The 22,851-nt window shown below is 36.0% G+C and overlaps 1 protein-coding gene across 4 annotated transcripts in view; it reads right to left on the reverse strand.

The window, feature by feature from the left end:
- NBN (nibrin) overlaps positions 1 to 22,851 on the reverse strand; it is a 42,902-nt gene that overhangs the window by 14,412 nt on the left and 5,639 nt on the right. For all 4 annotated transcript variants that reach the window (XM_029923515.1, XM_029923513.1, XM_029923516.1 and 1 more), the window contains exons 5-11: positions 21,430 to 21,533; positions 18,736 to 18,853; positions 17,530 to 17,723; positions 11,823 to 11,920; positions 8,440 to 8,566; positions 6,460 to 6,735; positions 3,997 to 4,435 (exon numbers count right to left, since the gene is read on the reverse strand). In XM_029923515.1, coding sequence (XP_029779375.1) covers positions 3,997 to 4,435; positions 6,460 to 6,735; positions 8,440 to 8,566; positions 11,823 to 11,920; positions 17,530 to 17,723; positions 18,736 to 18,853; positions 21,430 to 21,533 — 1,356 coding nt within the window. The remainder of the gene's footprint in view (positions 1 to 3,996; positions 4,436 to 6,459; positions 6,736 to 8,439; positions 8,567 to 11,822; positions 11,921 to 17,529; positions 17,724 to 18,735; positions 18,854 to 21,429; positions 21,534 to 22,851) is intronic.

The following is a 22,851-nucleotide window of genomic DNA, read 5'->3' on the forward strand; positions in this document are numbered from 1 at the left end:
GAGAGAGAGAGAGAGGGAGGGGGAGAGAGAGAGAGAGAGAGAGAGAGAGAGAGAGAATGAATCAATCCCAAGTAGGCACTGTCCCGTCAGTGCAGACCCCAACATGGGTCTCAAACCCACCAACATGAGAACATGACTTGAGCCAAAATCAAGAGTCAGACGCTTAATCAACGAAGCCATCCAGGTGCTCCTGGAGATTCTACCTTTCAAAGGTCTATCAAACCTATCATCTCAGGCTGCCTCTCATGTTAGCATGCCCAACGCCTTGAGTAACTGGATAAACGAATGAATGTCATTCTGAGAAAGCTGATAAAAGAACTGCCAAAAGAGCAGAGTAGCCCTGTTTTTGTCCCAGTTCAAAGCTAAAGCCTAGCTAAGCGACCTTGACAAGTTACTGAATACCTCTTACTGTCAGCTTCCTAATCAGTTCAATGTGTAGAGTGTTGCTTCATTCATTGCAGGATTGCTATGAACAGAATGACCATATCCAGTAAGTGGTAGGTATTACTACTAGGCTTTGGAAGATAGTGTAGTTAAGAGAGAAGAGGAAACCTTAATTTAGAACAGGAGGGTAGAATGAGGTTAAGAAAAGATGCTCTGCAGACAGTGAGTTCTATTAAGAAGAATGTTAACAAGAATGATGAGTCATGTTTGCATTTTGCAGAGACTGGGAAATTGTAAGGCCAAGAGTCAGGCACAGCTGTCATATATATAAGGATAAACTTGTAACAGGGGTATCTGGTCAAAAGCTTTCTATTTCAGCTTATAAAAAGTCTTACAGATGTGCTAGAATCTATTATTTAAATCCCCAAATAGAAAAAGAGTGGTTCTACCATCAATAGATTTTAGAAATAACCTAAGGAATCCAATGTCAAAGAGAAGTTTCATATTTTTGCCTTAAAATTGCATTACATTTTTAAAATAAAAGGATTAATAAATTTTTTCCTGATAATCACTTCCACAGCTAAAAAAATTAAGTGCAATTCCTTTAATCCATGTACATCTCATCTACAAGGACTTTCCAACAACAAATTCTTAAAAAGATAAAAATGAAAAAATTAAAAATAATCTCCCATTGTTTGAATAAGGTTGATGAACTGCATTAATGTCAATTTCCTGGTTGTGATCATGTACTGTAATTACACAAGATGTTACAATTAGGGGAAACAGGATGAAAGGTATACTGGATCTCTCTATATAATTTCTTACAACTGCATGTGAATCAACAATTATCTCAAAATAAAAAGTTGTCAAAAGTTATCTTACACAGAAAATAAAGTAACAGGCTCTTACTAAAAATATATAGTGCTAGAATACAGCGACTGAACTTTTAGTATACCCAAAAGTATATCACGATCAAATCACTATTCACTTTCCAGAAGTCGTCTGCAGCGTATTTATTTTACACTATAACTTTATTTAGAATGTTATGAATTATAAAATAGTAAAGTAAGGACAAAGGAAATTATGCTACAGACCCACAGAGCAAAATAAAGTATGTGTATGCCCTGGTACCAATATACAGCATGTAAAGCTTGGCTGTTAAACAAAAAGGTCTTTTCAGATACAAAATCCTGTTTAATGAATCCCATATCACTAGTGTATAATGATCACTTCTTGTCCCTCCTACTCTAGGCTCTTATGTCCAACCTTGAGTGACCATGAGCCCTGGGAGAATGTGCAGTCAATGCAGAGTGTTTCAGAATATTAAGAGCCATGCAGGAGGGACCAAAGAGTTCTGCTATTAAAACCATAACCATTTCCAGATAGAGTTGTAGCCACTGTGAACAGTGGACCAATCTGCGATAGAACTTAAGAAAAGAAAAACAAAGGATATTAAAAAAAATTAAAGCATGTAATAGGACAAGACGACTAGAGAAAGACAGTAAGAACATATCAGAAAAAGCTAAAAATAAATACAGGAGGAAAGATACAATGCAAGGGAAATGCATTTCCAAATTGTAATCAAAAAGGTGTAATCAAAATAATATAGAGTCCAACTTTCTAAAGATTAAATGCTTATGTATTAAAGTAGTCTGAAAACAAATTTTGGAATAGTCTAGAGCTAAAGTAACAATGTAAATTAATACTACAAGTAAACCTACTTTTATAAAGAGATACAAATTTATTAAATGTACTTAGGAAATCATCCCTTGGACTTCACCAATACCACATTAAAGCAACATAAACTTCCACTACAGAGGAAACGGCTAAACAAGTAACTTATAGGATATATAAACCACTTGGTTCAAGTAATCTCTTCTGTAAAGTGACAGCTAATCTTTGATAATAAAGAACCCCCCATTCTTTGAAGTTCTCAATTTGTCTAAAAGGTATCTCACTGTATTCTTTCTTCCTTACTTATCAAAGGCCAAGTTTGTTAGGGACAGCAATGTGCCAAGCTTAAAACATTTCCCATACTCTCTTACAGACTGAGGGTGAGGGATAGAGAGTCACGTAGACCGTTACTACATTCTGGCTAATAACCAAAGTTATAAAGTGACGTTTCTGAGAAACTTTCGTAGAAGGTGAGGCCTTTACCCTGTCCTCTCTTCCACCTTGTTCTTCCTCCCTGGAAAGTGGACATGATGGCTAGAGGTGCCACCTTGTAGAGAGAAAAATAAGAAATCAGTACCATGGAACTTCCAAGCAGCTTTGGTTACCTACTTCTGGGCTTCTTTTATAGGAACAAAAAACCCTGTCTTATTTAAGCCACTGACTTTAGAATTTTTGAAGACATCAAAAGGAATTCTTAACTCCTAAAATGAGAGAGCGTTTTCTGAGAAGAAAACTGGATGTAATGCATTATAATCTTTTGGGGTTTTGGTCTATCCGTATTTTTTAAAAAGCCCACCAGCTGGGGTGCCTAAGTGGCTCAGTCAGTTAAGCATCCAACTCTTGATTTTGGCTCAGGTCATGATCTCATAGTTCGTGAGTTCCAGCCCCAGGTCAGGCTCTGTGCTGATGGCATGGACCCTGCTTGGGATTCTCTCTCTCCCCCCACCACTCTCTCTGCTCCTCCCCTGCTCATGTGCACTCTCTTTCTCTAAAATATAAAGTTTAAAAAAAAAAAGCTCACCAGCTCATTCTGATGTAGCTGGTCCACAGAAAGGCATTTAGGATTCATTCAAAATAAATTAACAAGTAATAAGGATTTTCTCTCATATGAAGATGCCAATATAGGCTAAACAGGACATCTACCTTGTTTTCTTAACAGTAGTTATAGGTTTATAGTGCTTGATACACACTAGGTTCTCAACAAATACTTATTAAATCATTGTACCTTCCAATCATTTAATCCTTATCCTTTCACTCAGTCCTGTCCTTATGCAGCAGCCATTTACAGTAGGGGAAAGGCCTCAACCATGAACAAGAGTAGAGCTAATGGATCTATATGAAAGATCAGAATATATTTTTACCTCATCAGGTTTATGCTCTCACCTAATGACCTAACTATTCTACAGATGGCAGGCAACTTACTTATGTACAAAAATATGAAATAATCTGAAGAGTCTTCTTAGATCAAAGTGGTAAGACAACTTATCAGCATTCATGAAAATAGGATATTAAAGACCAAAATGAAAATAAAAATTCCTACTGATGTTATATCTGATTTATCCTATTTAATAGTTTGTTTTACTAACTTTCTTCATTTTACTGTGTCTGCTTACTCTATTAAGTCATCTCCTATACTTACCATCAATGCCAAAGGTCTGACAGAACAGCATAGTAATAATATAGCCTGGAAATCTATTAATCATGAACAATTTTGTTTGTTGCCATTATACACTATCAAAGAAATGCTATATTTTTAATATTTACCTTATCAACCAACAAATCCTTATACTTAATACTGGGTGCTGAACACATTAACTTTTTCCTCAAGGAAATAGTGGATGCTTCTACTGTCTTAAATTTCTTTTTAACATTCTAAGTTTCTGTATATAATATTTCTCATTAAAAAAATGTTACTTACAAAAAAAAAATGTTACTTACAGATATTCTGCTTTCTGGTATTGCTTCATCATTAAAAGTGCCATTTGTTTCTATTTCCAATCTTGGTCTTTTCCTAATATTGACATCTTCTTGTTTTTGCACTTTCACTCCAGTTTCTAACTCTGAATCTGAGTTCTTGAGTAACTGTTCCAATATTTCATCTTCAATGGCTAAATCATCAATTTCTTTTCTTTTTTCTGATCTTAGTTTTTCTGTAGAAAGAGATTTATTGGCAGAACTTTTCACAGTGGATTTCAAATCTGTATCTGTAAGTAAGTTATCTGGTTTCTTTTCCACAGGTTCACTCTGAGATAGAGACTGCTCCTTATTTTTCCAGACTGAATGTGCAACAGGTTGTGTCTGCTCTAACAGAGAACAAGACATTTCTATTCTTGCTGATTTGGGTGAAGAAATTTCTTGATTTTCTTCATCTCTTTCCCTTAGATTTAAAAAAGGAAAGAATAAAACAAAAACAGAAAATGAACACAGCTAATGTCTGGCAATATTCACCTCCCCACATTTAACGCACAATATTCCTGACTTTATTAATATTACTGGGAATAAAAAAAACAGGACATCTGAAAAAAGTACATAGTTCACAGAGACTACGGTTTTCATAGGACTGTCAACTCAATGGCTAAAACCATACGGAGAAGTCTATCTTCTCTGCTAAGGCAGTAGTAGCTAATAAATGGAGAGGAAAAGGTAGAAAGATATAAAAATACGGATTTGTTGCCAGGAAACAACAGCTTACTTGATAATGTAGGAAACTTCTAGGCAGAGAAAAATTACCTTGGGAATAAAACCTGATGGGTTAAGGCGAGCTAATTCAAGATAGTAAGTCAAAGTGGTTATATCCAGAATACAGTACAGACTAAGTATACTGCAAGTAACATGTGAATACATGACTGGGGTGCCTGGGTGGCTCAGTCGGTTAAGTGTCCAACTTTAGCTCAGGTCATGGTCTCATGGTCTGTGGGTTCGAGCCCTGCATAGAGCTCTATCCTGACAGCTAGCTCAGAGCCTGGAGTTCCGTGTCTCCCTCTCTCTGACCCTCCCCAACTCGTGCTCTCTTTCTCTATTTCAAAAATAAACATTAATTTTTTTTTAAATGTGAATATATGACTAGGAGTTCTCTATACAATACTGTTTCACTAAGTACTGAATAGTTTATTCATTTATATATCATACTACTAAGGTCCACAGGGAAAATAAAAATCTGGATCTCTGCTTCCCAGAAGTTTACTGAATTCATGATAATCTGGAACAATCAAGGTGATATTTTCATAATACTAATCTAGTATCAGAGCACTAGATAGACGTATCAAGTGGTTTTTGTAATAACTTAGGTGGTCAGAGTTTAAATACAAAGAGATGAAAAGGGAAGAATTCAGAAAACAATGAAAGTAAGAATCACAATACTGCTTTGGGGGAGGTAGAAGAGAAAGAGTCAAAGGTTTTAACAAAGTAAACTACTAACAGAAAAAATACATATTCCATCACAGAGGACAAAAGATATAGGTGAATTACTTGGGAAAACAGCAGAAAATTCCTGTGGGAAAGTAGAAGTGAGGATTAAAGGGTAAGTTAAGGCCAAATATATCGATTGTCTGTAATAAGTCATGAGACTCGGAAGGTACAATATACAACACATAAAAAGTAGTATGGAAAGAGAAAGAAGTCCTCAAAGGCAGGGAGAGGCAAAACCAGAAGCCACTACTCTAACAAACAAAGGTGGTGGTGATGGTGGAGGGCACTCGAGGGGAAGAGCACTGGGTGTTGTATGGAAAACAATTTGACAATAAAATATTATGGAAAAAAAAAAACAAAAAAAACAAGAAGTCCCTGTGAGGAGAAGAAAGATTCAAGAGTTGAGTATCACCAAAAGGCCACTAGAGCTGGCAATCGTGTCAGTGGCTACTTTTCAAGGACATCATGTCAAGATGAAATACTGCTGGTTAAGAATTATTTCCTACAGCAATGGGAGCAGTAAGAGTAATCTTTCTGAGAAGTTTAATAGTGATTGTGAAAGACCAAAGGCAGTTGCTAGGGGAAAGAACCAAGTCAAGGGAAGATGTCAAGAAATAAAAGGGAGAGAGAGCTGTTGAATAGGTAAGGACTTGGAATACTTAAAGTGCTAGAAACTGAGATGATAACCGAGAGAGCATGGTCCTAGAGAGGGTAAGAGAAGTCAGAAGAACGGAGGTGTGGGAAAGTTCTTCTTCAAAAGAAGCAAGGCAAAATGAACTAACAGATGAGCTAAGGTGTACAGGAAAAAAGAATCTATCCACAGTGACCTTAGTGAAGAAGAAGATTTGGACATTTCTGAAAGGGCATGAGGTCAAACAGTCAGTTTTCACAGAAGCATTTTCAAGCAGAACACAGACTAAATGGCATTCTATAATCATTTGACAGATATTAATATTTTTCAGAGACACAGAGAGGTATTATTTTAAAATATACCGTTTCTTGGTAGAAGGCTGGAAGTAGTTTTTGATGGAGCTGGTCTGCTGTTGCTGAGAAGCCCGATCTCTACTTTTATTTACACCCGAGTTTTTATTTGGTGAAAGCTGATAGGTTGGGATTTTCATCCTAACCAGAGTATTTGATACTGTATTATTATCATTAGAGCTTATTTTGGGAGTTTCCTTCACAGTGGGTATTTCTTGTGAAGACATTCTGAATTTTTGTTCCACTTTGGAGATTTTCGTTTCTTTAGGTCTTTCGCTCAAATCCATGCTGTAGCAAAAAAAAAAAAAAAAAAAAAAGAATGCAAGGTAAACCATCAGATTTAGAGCAATTTTTATCTAGAAACAAAGACCTCTAAATAGTACTAATGTGATATAGCTTCAGAACATAATTATCTTTAGACAATAATTAAATGAATATATTTCACTATCTCAAGAAAGTCACTCCTTTTTCATCAAAGCTTCCTAAAGACAATTGATAACTTTCTCTTCACCCCTTACAGCACACAATGTCCAGCATACTCTATTATAAAAAACTGCCAAACACACATGGAGTATCAACCTAGTATTCTATTAAAAATTAAACTAGGTGATAATCTCAGTAATTTTTTAGTTTAAAATTTTAGAATTATTTTCATGCAAAAAAAAGTAAAAAAAAGGAAAATCAGAAAAAACCCATCTCCCACAATTCCACCATCATATATAACGAGATATTTAGATCCCCTTTAGCTGAATTAGATAAAGGTAGATTCATATGAACTGGCAGGATTACATTCTACCCAGATGGCAAGAATACAGATGAACTGATAATGGCTATATTCCAGCCAGATGGCAGTCCCTAGAACAGAACTCTGTTCTACTAGAAAAATATTTAAAACACACACATGGTTCTACAATGTATGGTTAAGCATACACTGCCTTTAATATTCTTATTTCACAAAAAACAACTGAAGTGGTCATACACATGACTTTCAAAACATTAACAGTTTCTCTTTAAAAGATTACATCTGGGCTGGGGCACCTGGATGGCTCAGGTCATGATCTCCCGGTTTGTGAGTTCGAGCCCCACGTTGGCCTCTGTGCTGACAGCTCAGAGCCTGGGGCCTGCTTCAGATTCTGTGTCTCCCTCTCTCTACCTCTCCCATGCTTGCACTCTTGTCTCTCTTTCTCCCTCTCTCTCTCAAAAATAAACATTAAAAAATTTAAGTTACATCTGACTTCAATATAACAAATGGATGTATTAAAATTTTAAATATGATCCAATATAGTGATATCACAAATATCTTTCAATATTAACAGTTCATTATGGATTACTTAAAATATACTATCTTAAATGAAAAATACCAATGAATATATAAAAGATGCCCTTGCTCAAAAAAACCCCCCAAAGAACAAAAAAGGCCTCTTCAAGTAGAGTACTAGAAAACTATCTTTATGAATATTATTTAGATAGCCATGTAGACAAACAGAAAGTACCTCAAAAGCTATTCAGATAAAGCCAACATCATAGAGTACAAATTTATTTCAAAGTTATTTCACAAATAAAGTATATATAACTCTTTATAGTCTTCCATGTACATTTGTTAGAAACAACAATAAAAAACTTCATCATAAAACAGTGGTTGGCAAACTATGGCTTACAGGCCAAATCTGACCTGCCACTTGTTTTCATAAATTAAATTTTATTGGAAATCAACCACACACACTCATTTACATGCTGTCCATGTTAATTTACAGGTCCATGGCTGCTGTCATGCTACAATGGCAAAGTTCAATAGATGTGACAGAGATCAGTGACCACAAAGCCAACAATAATTACTCTCTGGTCCTTTATAGAAAATTCACCAATCATTGTCCTAAAATATAACATCCCATTCTCCCACACTTTATCTCCTAAGAGCTGATCTGACTCTACTTCTTGAATATACTATTAACTCACTGACAGAATAGGCGTCTGTTAACAATGAAGCTTTACCATGTGTCTGCTTGCTCTGATTCCGTATCAGCTACGTATGTTGTAGTATTCGCTGGGGCACTTGGCATTAGGTTTTCATTGACTGACAAGCCTCGGGAAAAGCTTGGCCCTGGAGTCATCTTCAGTGCTGTAAATCACACAAGCGAAAGGAAGAATCACAACTGCTAGACACAAGATGAACATTCTGTCACTCAAAATGGCTAGACTGTACCATGCCGTGGGAAGGAAGTAGGTAACAGAACACAGTGATCTTCAATCAGTGGAGCCAACGAACACTTAGTGAAATAGCCTAAAAGCAGCCTGTTGGCATTTATAATGGACTTATCTGCATCAAATCATTTTTAAAGCTACATCAAATTTTTCATGAAGTATTATCAACTTAAAATAAAATGAACAAATTATAAGGGCGCCTGGGTGGCTCAGTAGGTTAAACATCCGACTTGGGCTCAGGTCATGATCTCAATGTTCTTGGGTCTGAGCCCCATACCACATCAGGCTCTGTGCTAACAGCTGGGAGCCTGCTTCAGATTCTGTTTCTCCCTCTCTCTCTCTCTGCCCCCCAGCCTGCTCTCTCTCTCAAAAAATAAATTAAAAAAAATTTTAAAAATGTCTTAAAAAATCAAATAATAATTCAAATTATGCTTTAGGTCAGTAGACCAAAAAACTGCATTTCTTCCCCACAGAAAGAATATCGACCCTACCATCTACACAAATCAAAATTAAAGTGAGTTTCACTTTCTGAAGAAATACTATCTGAAAAAAAGACATAAACAGTTTTAGACACAAATTTTGTGGCCACTCCAGAAAACCATAATGAATACTTTATCTCTTCATTAATTAGAATAGCAACTTAATTCAACTGCCACTCTTCCGGCATACTTTCCTGACCTCTCACATTGAATTAGGTATCCTTCATTTCGCTCCTATACCACTCTTTACATTACAGTATTAACTTTTGGCACACTTATCACTAGCTATATGACCTGCATTAAATTATTTAACCTCTCTATGCCTTAGTTTCCTCATCCATTAAATCTGGATCATCTTGTTTTGATGGCAAAATCAATTGACATATGGACAGCACTTAGAAAAATACTTAGAACACGGTAAGTACAATGCAAGTACTGTATTAGCTGTTACCATCATCACTTTATATGATGCTTGTTTACTTGTTACTTTCCCTTATTAGACTTGGAATCTCAACAGTAGGAACTGGTTCTTGTTCATTTCTTTCTTTTTTTTTTTTTAATTTTTTTTAAATGTTTTATTTATTTTGATACAGAGAGAGACAGAGCATGAGAGGGGGAGGGTCAGAGAGAGAAGGAGACACAGAACCAGAAGCAGGCTCCAGGCTCTGAGCTAGCCGTCAGCACAGAGCCCGATGCGGGGCTCGAACCCACGAACGTGAGATCTGACCTGAGCCGAAGTCGGAGGCTTAACCGACTGAGCCACCCAGGCGCCCCTCTTGTTCATTTCTAAATCTGCGGTACCTCAGCAGTGTCTGATACATGGCGGATATAAATAAGTTAATGGAATTAAATTATAAACAGAAAATTTTAAAGACTTGACATCTATTAAGTAAGCTAAGTTATCACTTGTTAGGTCCTCATGACAAAGGATGTGCTAAATAAATGTTTATTACTGATTCCAAGTTCAGGTATATAAATGACTTCTGTCACTCTCCTTGCATGACCTCCTAAGAAGCTCACTATCCCTAGAATTCATTTCAGCATGCACTTAAGTTTGTAAAAAATAGAAATTACAAATGCTTATATTATTACTAAAAGAAACTGTAAGTAGAATCTAAAGACCCAGAATAAGTGATGTGTGTCAACAAGACTTATAATGTTCTCCTTGCTAAAAATACTATATAGGAAGGGATCTGATTGGCTCACCTCTTTATTCCAAGTGATCAGAATAATTACAGGTATATAACAAATGTTCAATAAACACTTGCTGAATTAATAAATGAATATGGAAGGAAGAAAGTAAGGAAGAGAGAAAGGCAGAAACATGCATTTCCTCTATTCCCTCACAACAGGTTGTAGTCTTAAATTGTTTATAAGTCAGATGTCTAGGACTTGGAATCTACATAGACCCACCTATGAGTATTTGCAAGAAGTTACACTACTAATTATAATGTTGATTTTTACTCCTTATGACCATTTCTATATGAAATGATACAACAGAGAAGGTACTGATCTAAGTGTTCAAAAAACCCAACACTTTAGGATTGGGCTGGCCATGGAGTACTTATGGAACCTTAACTTTTCTCGGCCTTGAGAGCTCTCTTACCTTTTGAAAGAAAGACAGATTAGATGACCGCTAAGGCCCTTTTGGACATAACACATTTCCAACAGTGGATGAAACTTTGTCGCTCCACACTGGCAAAGATTCTCCTGTTACCAATAATTTAGTTCAATTAAACAAATATTCATACCTAGTACAAACAAGTACAATGCTTGGTGCTGTCAGGGAATCCAGAATCAGTTAAAAGATTATAGTTAATCTAGTGGCTAAAAGAAGCATGGAAACAACTGGTTACATTTCAAAGTAAGAAGAAACTCCAGCTGGAATGCAAAAAAGTTACTGGGATGTAGAAGACACAACAATTCTGATCTGGAGAGTTATGGGAGAGAAAAAACTCAGAAAAACTTCATTTAGGAGGTAAGCATTTGTGGAATAAATCAATTTTGAAGAACAATACTGACATTCTAGAACAGGGACCATGATGGGCAAGATCAAGGAGCATGGAAACTATAAATATGACACATATATACTGTAGAGAGATGTACTTTAAAAAAGATGAGGATGGGAGAAAGGCTTTATTAGCTACACTGCTGAGGGCTCAGAACTCTAGATGAAGGGCTCAGGGTTTTATTTCATAAATAATGGGCTAGTAAAAGGTTTAAGAAAAGGTAAGGTGATTCTCTTGGCAAAGTGAAACATTAACTGTAGAGATGGGTATGAATACAGGACTGTCACTGGGTGCAATTATGACAGCCCTCAGCAAATTCAGACAACGGAAGGTCCAAATGGGGCACTGGCTGTGAGAAGGAAACCTCGTGAGTAGACTGCAGAGAAAGAACTTCAGGTCTTGTTTTAGCTTTCTCCTTATGCTTGGCCTAGTAACTGAATCTTGACCTTCAGAATATAAAGTTCCCAAGAACAGATATCTTGTCTTTTACTTTATTCACCACTGTACCCTCAGCACTTAGAAACAGTGCCCAGTACATGGCAAGCACAAATATTCATCAAATCAATGAATGAATGAATAGATGAGTTTTAAAAGATGGTGAAAATGGTCATCCCTAACAAGTACAGCCTATCATCAAGTTATAAATAAAGCTGTAAAAGAATCAAGAAAATAATGCTTTAATTACCTGTACCTGGCTGGCCCTGAGGATCACAGTAATTCTCTGTAGTCATGAAAATGACTGCCAATCCAATTTCTGCTTCAGGAATAGGTCGAAGACCTTGCCTGTGAAAATAAAGTAAGATAATATATTAAAACTAACAACTCTTACTAAAGCGATGTCAAGTTGAATCTTTTTATTCCTTCCTCAAAGAGGTATCACAATTTTGTGGCATGGAGACAATTTCAAATACATGGAGTACTGGCCTATGAAACTAGGGCAATGCAGGTAAATCCCACCACCTTTTAGCAACTCAGTTATTTCACCTGTAAAATAAAGGCCTAGAGTAAAGGATATAGAGTTCCAGTTCTCAAATTCTATAATTTTCAGGAAAAAAAAACAAAACAAAACAGTAATACCCCAATGAAGCAATATAAAAAATTTTTATAAGCAAATCTAATACTAGGATCCAAAGGTAAAACTTAAAGAGACAGAAGACGGTCGACAGGGAAGAGAAAACTACAATTATAAGCTGTATCTACACGTTTTATAATTTTAAGTTTAGCAGAAATCATTTTACCAAATTTACATGTATTAAGGGATCTTATTAAAGGAATTGTACAGTGAACCTACCTTCTGTTCTCTATGTGAATGACACAATAACTGCCATATAGAAACCACACCTCAGACTTTAAGAACTATACAACTCCTTTTAAATACTTACTGTAAAGATGTTTAAGTGGTTGTAGTAGTTTAAAAGGTCTTTTTCAAATGCTTAACATTTGTTTTTTATGTCCTAGGTTTATGTAAATAAAACCCAACTATATGTGCAATTTACTAGTACTATATTAAAAAAAATATTTTTAAAGTATAATAGGGGTATCTGGGTGGCTCAGTCAGTTAAGCATCTGACTCCTGATTCAGGCTCCCTCATGATGTCATGGTTTGAGAGACTGAGCTCTGTGGCGGGCTCTGTGCTGACAGTGTGGAGCCTTCTTAGGATTCTCTCTCTCACCCTCCTCCACATGCACATACTCTCTTTCTCAAAATAATAAACATTTTTTGAAAATGAAAAAAATTTAAAAAATCAAGTATTATAATCAAGTGATCACATATGTCTATAATTTAGGTAATTCAAAATTGGTATTTTATTACCCTACTTTTTTTCGAACTGTAAATTATATTATGTAAATTAGTTATAAAGTTTAGCTCCATAAAATAAAAAATATTTTTAACATGCCATTAATAATGCTATAGAGATACTACATCATCCTAAATGGGGAAACACAATCCTTTTAAAGTCAATAGTGAGATAAATGTGGCTACTAATTCAACACTACTCTATAGGTTCCAGTAAGATGAAACAGAAAGACAGAAAAGGAGACAAGTATCAGAGGCATAAGGATTAAAAAAGAGGCAGAACCATTAATTACCGATAAGGATTAAAAAAAAAAAAAAAACCCTGCAGATACATTAGAACTAAAAGATGAGGCTAACAAAGGTAACAGGATATAAGATTAATACTTAAATTACTGAATTTATACTAGAAAATGTAGAGGTAATATATTTATATTCTACCTACCAGACATATATCTACCAAAAAATATGTAGTACCAAGGAATAAATCTAATAAAAAGTACTCATGAGGTCTACAGGAGAATTATAAAAACTGCTAATTCTCCCCAAATTGATTTGTAAATTCAGTGTCATTCCTAATCAAAAGCCCAATAAGGTTTTTGAAAAGATGACTCAAAATGTATATGGAAAAATACAGAGCAAAGAATGGACAGGTTGCTTCCAAAGAAGAGCAGAAAGATTTGCTATAATAAATTATGAGGACCTAACTGAAGCAATAGTAATCAAGACAATCTGGTAAATGAGGTGTTGGTATAAGAACAGACATATGGACCAACGGAATAGAGCCAAAAGCATTCTTATGCACGTATGCAACTGGTATAAAATAGAATCAATTCCAGATAGATTAAAAACAAATTTCAAAAACAAAGTATCAAAACAATAGCAACAAATTAGTAAAAAACATAGGTGAATATCTTTTTAATCTAAGAATAGAAAGATTTCTTAAAATCCAAAATGCACCAAGGAAAAAAAATGTGTTAATGTTTAGTATATTAAAATTAAGGGCTTTCAAGTATCACCAGTAAAACGCCAATGTCAAAGTGGTAAAAGATTTTGCAATACATACAACTGAAAAAAGGAATAATACTGAGAAATATACGGAACTTCTATAAATAAAAAAGAAGAGCACAAATATGAAAATACCACGTGATATAGGAATTGCACTCTTGGGCATTTATCCCAAAGAAATGAAAACTTATAATATTCAAAAGAAATTTGTATATGCATGGTTATAGTGGTTTCATTTGTGACAGAAACTGGAAAGATGCAGATGTCCTTCAATGTGAGAACGCCTCGACAAACTGTAGTACGTACATATATTTACCTATAACACTGCTAAGCAATAAAAAGGGAGGATGAATGATACGCACAACTTAAGACAGATCTCCAAGAAACTATGCTGGACAGGAAGCTATATGATTTCATTTATGCAGCATTCTTTAAAAAGACAAATTTTTATTTTAATGTTTGATTTATTTTTGGTATAGAGAGAGAGACAGAGCATGAGAGGGGGAAGGGCAGAGAGAGTGGGAGACACAGAATCGGCAGCGGGCTCCAGGCTCTGAGCTGTCAGCACAGAGCCCGACACGGGGCTCAAACCCACCAACATGAGATCATGACCTGGGCCGAAGTTGGAGGCTTAACCAACTGAGCCACTCAGGTGCCCCTAAAAGACAAGTTTTTGGAAATGGAGAATATGTTAGTGGTTTGCCAAGATTTGGGAACAGAGAGTGGGAAGTGAGGAGGGAGAGAGGAAGGGAGGGAGGGAAGTGGGTGTGGCTATAAAAGAACAACAGGAGGGATCCTTGTGGTGATGGAACTGTTCTGTTCTTGACTAAGGTGGTGAATATATGAACCCACAAATGTGATAAAATTGTATAGAACTAAAACATATACACACACATCTCAACTGAAAAATCTGTATTTAAAAAAATACCAATAGAAAATGAGGTAAAAGACACGAACAGCTATTTCAGAACAGGAAAGACAGACAGACGTCCAATAAACATTAAACGTTTAAGCATCACTGGTGATGAGAAAAATAGAAATTAAAATCATGAGACATGAATATATATCCATTCAATTAACAAAAAAGGTAAAGTCTAACAATACCAAGTGTTAAGAACAAAGTGCATCTAGTTGATCTCTTCTATACTGTGGGCAAAAGTATAAAGTGGAAAAGAGTTTGACACCAACCACCTCCAGAGGCTGAATGTTCACATAACCCATGACCCAGCAGTCCTAACCCTAAGAATATTCTCCAAAGGAAATCTTGCATAAGGACCACCAGGAAATATACAAACATGATCTTAGTAGCAAGGTTTACTATAATAAACCTGGAAATAAGATATTTTTCAATGTGGAGTAAATGAATGAACTGTGGTATATTCACACAATGAAACATATTTTACCTTCAAAACAAATGACAGCAACATGCAACAAAATGGATGAATTCCTAGCAGCAATGTATCATGTGAGAAAAATCCCCCAAAGATTACATGCAGTATGAGGACCAGGCTATCAGTTAAATCAACAAAAACATGCACACGTATTTTAGGGATACATGAAGAAACAATAAAACTGTATAGAAAATGATGAGCAAAGGATTCAGGAAGACAGTTACCCCTGTAAGAGGGACACTGGGCGATGGGATCGTACTGTTAGAGGCACGTTCTAAGTACCTAGCTTGTATTTTGCAGGGCAGATTCTTAGACACTTATTATATAATTTAAAATAACTACTGGGCCGCCTGGGTAGTTGAGTCGGTTAAGTGTCTGACTTCGGCTCAGGTCATGATCTTGTGGTTTGTGGGTTTGAGCCCCATGTCTAAATAAACATTAAAATTTAAAAAAACTTAATAACTACTTAACTAGTGAACAAAATTAATGTGTATTAGTTATGATGACAGTGTATCATGAATCAAAGATTATGATTCACCCAATTTTGTGCATACTGTGCAAAAGGTGAAGAGAAAAGGAGGAGGAAAAAATAAAAAGAAGATAACTAAATTGGTAACAGAAAGAGTTCCCAAATTTGAGCTAAGATACTGGGAAAATATCTTAGCAAGGACAAAAATTATTTCCCTTAGACTTTTACGTTTTCTTCACAAGATAGTAATTTAATTTTTATCCAATACTCACTTTTTACAACTAAACAATATAACTACGGCAGTAGTGAATCACAATGTTGCCTTGTTGTCTGAAATTTGGTTACCAGCTGGCTTTACTGGCCACTTGCTTGATCTAACTGTACCTATAATGACTAACTGTGGTTTGGACTAAGTGGACACGTGTTACCTTAAGTGACAGTCTTTTTCAAACTATTAAAACTGCCTTCCCTCCAAAAACAAATCGTAATGGGGCCAAATGTCACCATATGATAAAGGCACCAGCCTCTGGCCAACTCTGTACCCTAGCTACTTTCTTACCTCCAGGTCTCGGTATGCTAAAAGGCAGTGAGCTGTAAGGTGAAGAGCATGGACTCTGTGACCAGACTGCCTGGGTTCACATCCTGGCTCTGGCTCACGCCCTGTGATCTGCCCCTTGTGTCTTATCTGTACAATGGATATGGTAACAGTAAATAACACACAGAGCTGTGTGAGGATGACATGTCTTTATAGATGTAAAACTCTTAGAACAGGATCTGCTGTACAGCATTCTGTAAGCACAGCTTTCACGGCAGTTGTTTTGCCTGGCTCTTTCAAAGACTTATCATAGGTAAAATGTTGTCTAAAAGAGGCCTCCTCTTCTTTATTCTATTTAGAATAAACCTCTTCCTCTTGCCTTGTTATTCCACTTCCTTTATACACATTTGTAATTATCTGCTTACTTGTCTTAATCAGTCTTTCCCTCTGGACAGTAAGCTCCAATGGTGGCAGGGACCACAGCTACCTTGTTTACGACTATATTCCCAGGGCCTAACACATGGGAGAACATAAATTCTAGATGTGGTAGTAAGACATCACCTTTCTTATACAGGTATTTTCTTTGTGTAGCAGTTAATACATCTCCATCACATAAAATACTTACGGGACAGATGACTGAAATACTAACTTTCTGTTTCAGCAAATATATAAGAGCAATGTCCATGGTCAGAAGGACTGGGACAGGAAAAATGAATATTGTAGGGAATAGCTATGGGCCTTTTAGGCATATAAAAACCGAAATTGTAACTACCTTTTGGTAGATGAATAGAAATTTGGTCGGCAGATTGCCAAGCCTGACATTTTCACAATACTTTTAAGCTTCAACAATGCTAAGATCAATAATACCAACAAAGAGTTTTGGAAAAAATCCTTTATCTTTCACACCCTCTCTCCCCACTACGAATCCTATTATTACATATATGGCATTTTTTCTTGCTTTTGCATGATAGCCTGTATGACAGGGATTAAAAATTTTATATGCATTCCTAATGGGTAATAATCACCAAAGAACAAATACATTTCAGTTCTAGGCAATTTCTGAAAAAAAAAATTTACATTTGAGTTTTGTTATTAAGATATTCTATTTTTAGCATACTAAGTTACAATAAATTTTTGAAGTTACAGATAAAATTGCCTTTTTTCTTTTTTAAGTAATAAAGAACAATTCTGTACCTTTGGAGCACATCCATAATTGAGTGAATCCATGTTTTCTGAGAGTCAGAAATTGGAGTTTGTGAATTTGTTATCCCTACATCAACAACACAAATTCCAGGAGCTGTAAAGAATCTATCTTCTTCTTCATTTTCTTCTGTTATCAACCTGGCATCTCCTCCTCCAAAAACAACTGCTGAACTTAACTTTTTATGCTAAAAACGAAAAGAAATAGAAAAAAGTAATGAAATAGCCACAATTCATTGAGTGCATTCTTTTTTTAAAATTCATTTTAATTCTAGTCAAGTTAACAGTGTTATGTCAGTTTCAGGTGTACGACGTAGCGCCTGGTAATCATCAGGACAAGTGCCCTCCTCAGTCCTCCATCACCTCTGTCACCCCCACCTCCTCCCCTCTGGTGACCATCACTTTGTGCTCTATAGTTAAGAATCTGTTCCTTGGTTTGTCTTATTTTTTGCTCATTTATTTTTTTTCTTAAACTTCACATATGAATGAAATGATATGGTATTTGTCTTTCTCTAACCAACTTATTTTGCTTAGCATTATACTCCAGATCCATCCATGTTGTTGCAAATGGCAAGATTTCATTCTTTTTTATAGCTAGGTAATATTCCATTATACATACACACACACACACACACACACACACACACACACACGTATGTATATATATTTTCTTTATTCATCTCTATTACGGAAGTAACATAAAAGTATGATTGGTTCTAATTTTTGAGAAGACAATGTGAGCATCCACTCAGAAAATCCCTAGTTCACCAGGTGTGTTTTCAGCCATAGAATTCTTATGCTCTTTGTACTTCCTTATTATACTTAATTCACAGTGCTCTAACTGCCTGTTTGCTTGCATTTTTCCACCTACAACTTAAAACTCCCTGAATGCCTATTTTGGCACATAGAAAATATTCAACAGCTGTTTACTAACTGACCACATAAGTACTTAAACTAGTTTTTGTTCCTACTCCCTCATTTATATATTAATATAACCTTAATTACCCAATTAACATATGTCAAGAAATATCATAATCATATACTGGCAAAGTTCTGGTGTCCAAGCAATTTTTTATTTCACTTTGGACTTCTATACAGAATCCCACCCCCCTCAAAAAAAAAGCATTAACTACTGTTAAGAGTATTAATTTATCCTAGTTTGTAACATTTTGCTTAGGAAAATTTAGCCCATAACATTACCTGTTTGGCATTTAGAAATACAAATGTCTTCCCTTTGAAGATTTGCTTTCTCTCCTGTCGTCCTGACAGATCAATGTTTTTATTTCCAATAGCTGGCTCATCAATAGGTGGGTAAAAGCTGCAAAAAAATTTTAAAGCATATTCTAATTATATACTATTCTGTGTGTATGGTTAAATTTGTAAGCAGAGTGGCTACCTAGACACCAGAAAGGTTTAATTTCTGTAACACCATTTTTTTTTTTAAGTTTTATCTGGGACAAAAAGACAAAAAGCATCTAGAAAAATTGTGACACATGCCACATAAAATAAAACTCTTCCTTATTTTCTGAAAAAATATAATCCAAGGGTAGACAATTATAAAATACAATTTAATAGACATGAATCAAACAAGTTATGTGAATTACAAAAGGCTGAAAAAGACCCTGTCCATAAAGATCAAATTCTATTGGCATCTTGTGTTTCCTGGGAACCAATGTGTATGTTAATGTTTACATTTAATTCTGGGAACTACTACTGTGTTTTATTATAAGTCCCACTACAGAAGCTTAGGAAATTTAAAACTTATTTTGTCAGTTTAAATAAAATTTCCAAAGTGAGATTAAAAAACAATCTTTTAGCTCTTTAACATAATGCTATAAGAACATGTTAATGATCCTTGAAAATGAGGGAAAAGAAAATACAGAAAAACCAACGGATAATTCTTAAGCCTTCCACAGTTCCAACTTTCTACACCATCAAATCTTTTGCTACAGCAATTCATAACTGACCAGCCTTTCAGCTTATCTACCTTCAAGTAAAAATTACTAATTACTAATATTCATAAGAAGTTCAATATTGTCAAGATATTAGTTCTTCCAATTTATCTATAACTTAAGTATAATCCCAATAAAATTCCCAGCAATTTATTTTGTGGATACTGACAGACTAACTCTAAAATTTACATGAAGAGGCAAAAGATCCATAATGCCCAACAGAGTATTAAGGAAGAAGGTTGGAGTACTAATACTACTGAAATTCAAGATTTACTATAAAGCTACAGTAATCGAGAGTCTGGTATTATAAAAAAAATAGACAAAAGAGAATTGAGAGTCCAGAAACAAACTCACATCAATCTACTCAACTGATCTTTGACAGACAAAAGATAGAACAGGAGCTCAGTCTTTTTTTTTTTTTTTTAAAGTTTATTTTTGAAGCGAAGGGAAAGAACGAGCAGGGGAGGAGCAGAGAGAGAGGGAGGCACAGAATCTGAAGTAAGCTCCAGGCTCTGAGCTGTCAGCACAGAGCCTAAAGTGGGGCTCGAATTCGTGAACTCCCAAGATTATGACCTGAGCCGAAGTTGGACGCTTAACTGACTGACCCACTCAAGTGCCCTGAGCTTAGTCTTTTCAACAAACAATGATGATACTGGACATTCACATGCAAAAAAAACCAAATCTAGACTCAGGTCCTACAGTCTTCACAAAAATTAACTCACAATGGAGCACAGACCTAAATATAAAAATAAAGCTCCTAGAAAATAACATAGGAGAAAATACAGATAGCCTTGGTTTGTAAGACCCTATTCCCTCAGGTCAAACTGGACCCTAAAATACCAACCATTGTTTTACACACTCACTCCCACTCTGGTGAATAATTAAAGGTTGAGCAACCTGGCTCTGGAAAGACCCTAAGAATGTAACTCGATAATGAACATTGTGACCTAAAGATTAACCTGTTTTTCAAGATTCTATTAAACAACCCCACCCCTTTACTAAGACCTGGCCCAGACAAGGTCAGCAGGTGAAAGTCACCTGGTCATTGCAATATCTTAGGTGTCTAACTATGATTGGTCATTTTAAAAGACTAAGAACTTTAAAATAATAGGTTCCCGCCAAAACTAACGTCTGTGTATTACAATATAATTGGCTACAATGAAATGGTGTAAATTGTAATTCGTTAACTACATGATGACCCATTTTGCCTCCCCAAAACCCTTAAAAAAACCCTGAGCTCCTGCTCAGCGGGGCTCTCTTCCAAGGACTTCCAGCTTGGGAACTAACTAGGTGACTTTCACCTGCTGACCTTGTCTGGGCCAGGTTGTCAAAGGAGGTAACTGATGCTCAGAAAAAATAAGCTCCACTCCCAAGGGCCACAGTGCGATTAATATTCTAGCCCAGAACTACATGACTCCACAGAGTAACGCTGCTGCCCCACACAGTTCCAGGGGTCCTGCCTGCATGACGCCAGGCACTGGAACATGTGCTTTCTGACTGTACCTCTGTGCCATTCGCTGTCCTTCAGCTTTTTGGTTTAAATACTAGTATATATGTAACATTTGTTTTAGTCACTGAGCTCAGGAACAACAACAAATCCTTCTTTACATACTAACAAAAAGTCTTTGTAAAACGGAACACTACATCCTCAACAGTCTTAAAGAGGTTTAATGTTTTATATTTTATGTTAAGCCTACATAAACTCAGTGCTATCACATTCCGCATGCCATACTACATTTACAATGAACAATAAAGGAGTTTCCAGGTCGGTGAACACAGGAATGTGCAGGGAGGGTGGCACGCCTGGAGAGGGCGTGCAGGCTGCTTGCCCTTTCCCCACACCCTGCCCTGGGCACGTCTTCATCCAGTTGTTGGTAAGTATCCTTTATCATATCCTTTAATAAACTAGTGTAAGTTAAATACATATACATATAGGATATACCTTTCAATTTGTGGAGGCTGTTTATTGGACTTAACTGCTTTAAGAAACTCAGTAAAATATTCTGGCTTTACAATTGGACGTCCACAAATGAGGGCACATATTGTCTGAAAAGAAGAAAACATATATGAATACATATACTCATGTGCTAGTTTTTCTTTTTCTTTTTTTTTTTTTTAAAGAAACTACAAAGGGGCTGTTCTGTTTTCCCTTTCATCTCTCTAAATTTATAAAGGAACCATAATCTATAAAATTCAAGTCAATATTTGGTCACTTAGTTTTAGTACAAATCCCTACAGAATGATTTGATTTTAAGAAGCCACCAATTACAATATTGATTTAAAAATTGTTTGGGGGGGGGGGTGCCCAGGTGGCTCAGTCAGGTAAGTGTCCAACTTTGGCTCAGATCATGATCTTGCAGTTCATATGTTTGGGCCCTGCATCAGGCTCTGTGCTGACAGCTAGTTCAGAGCCTGGAGCCTGCTTCGGATTCTGTGTCTCCCTCTCTCTCTGCCCCTCTCCTGTTTGCGCTGTCTCTCTCCCTCTCAAAAAATAAATGAACATTAAAAAAAAAAAAACCTGCTCTGGGGAGAACATAAAATATAAATCGATTTTAAAATGTATTGCAGTTTACAAGACATTAAATGTTAAAAAGTAGATCGTAGGATTAAGTCTAACAACTACCCTAGAGAAGACTTATTAAGAGATAAAAACGAGTTTTAAGATCTTTTCTGCCTAAATGCCTTTTGAATAGATTGTAACTATGGAATCAAGTATTTTTGAGAAAGCAATAAAAAGGTAACAGTTTCGGGTGGGGTAAAAGCTCAAAAGAAATATATAGAGATCAGGGAGGGTAGGGTGGAGAACCTTCAAACAGCAATGAACTAAACTATAAACATCAAATAAAATATATCATAAAATCTGAAAAAGATTAGAAACCACCACTGAATATCAAGTTTCATAATTTTAGGAAATAATCCAACTGAAGAATTTCTATGTTTCTAATAACATGAGGTAGTACTTAAATATAAGCAAGCAACTTAGGGTGCCTCTCAAGAATGAACTCTGAGGGGCACCTGGGTGGCTCAGTCAGTTGAGCATCCGACTTTGGCTCAGGTCATGATCTCGTGGTTCGTGGGTTTGAGCCCCACGTTGGGCTCTGTGCTGACATCTCAGAGCATGGAGCCTGCTTCAGATTCTGTGTGTCCCTCTTTCTCTGCCCCTCCCCTGCTCATGATCTGTCTCTCTGTTTCTCAAAAATAACTAAATGTTAAAAAAAATTAAAACAAAAAAAGAATAAATTCTGAGCACATCCACCTCAAATGTGAGTGAAATAACTGACTTCTGGCAGGACGCAGAGATTTGCAACTTAACACTGAACTGAGTAAGCTCCAATACATGTGATCCTGGGCAAAGGCTTTAATT

Source organism: Suricata suricatta, chromosome 15, assembly GCF_006229205.1.
Source record: "Suricata suricatta isolate VVHF042 chromosome 15, meerkat_22Aug2017_6uvM2_HiC, whole genome shotgun sequence".
NCBI classification, from domain to species: domain Eukaryota; kingdom Metazoa; phylum Chordata; class Mammalia; order Carnivora; family Herpestidae; genus Suricata; species Suricata suricatta.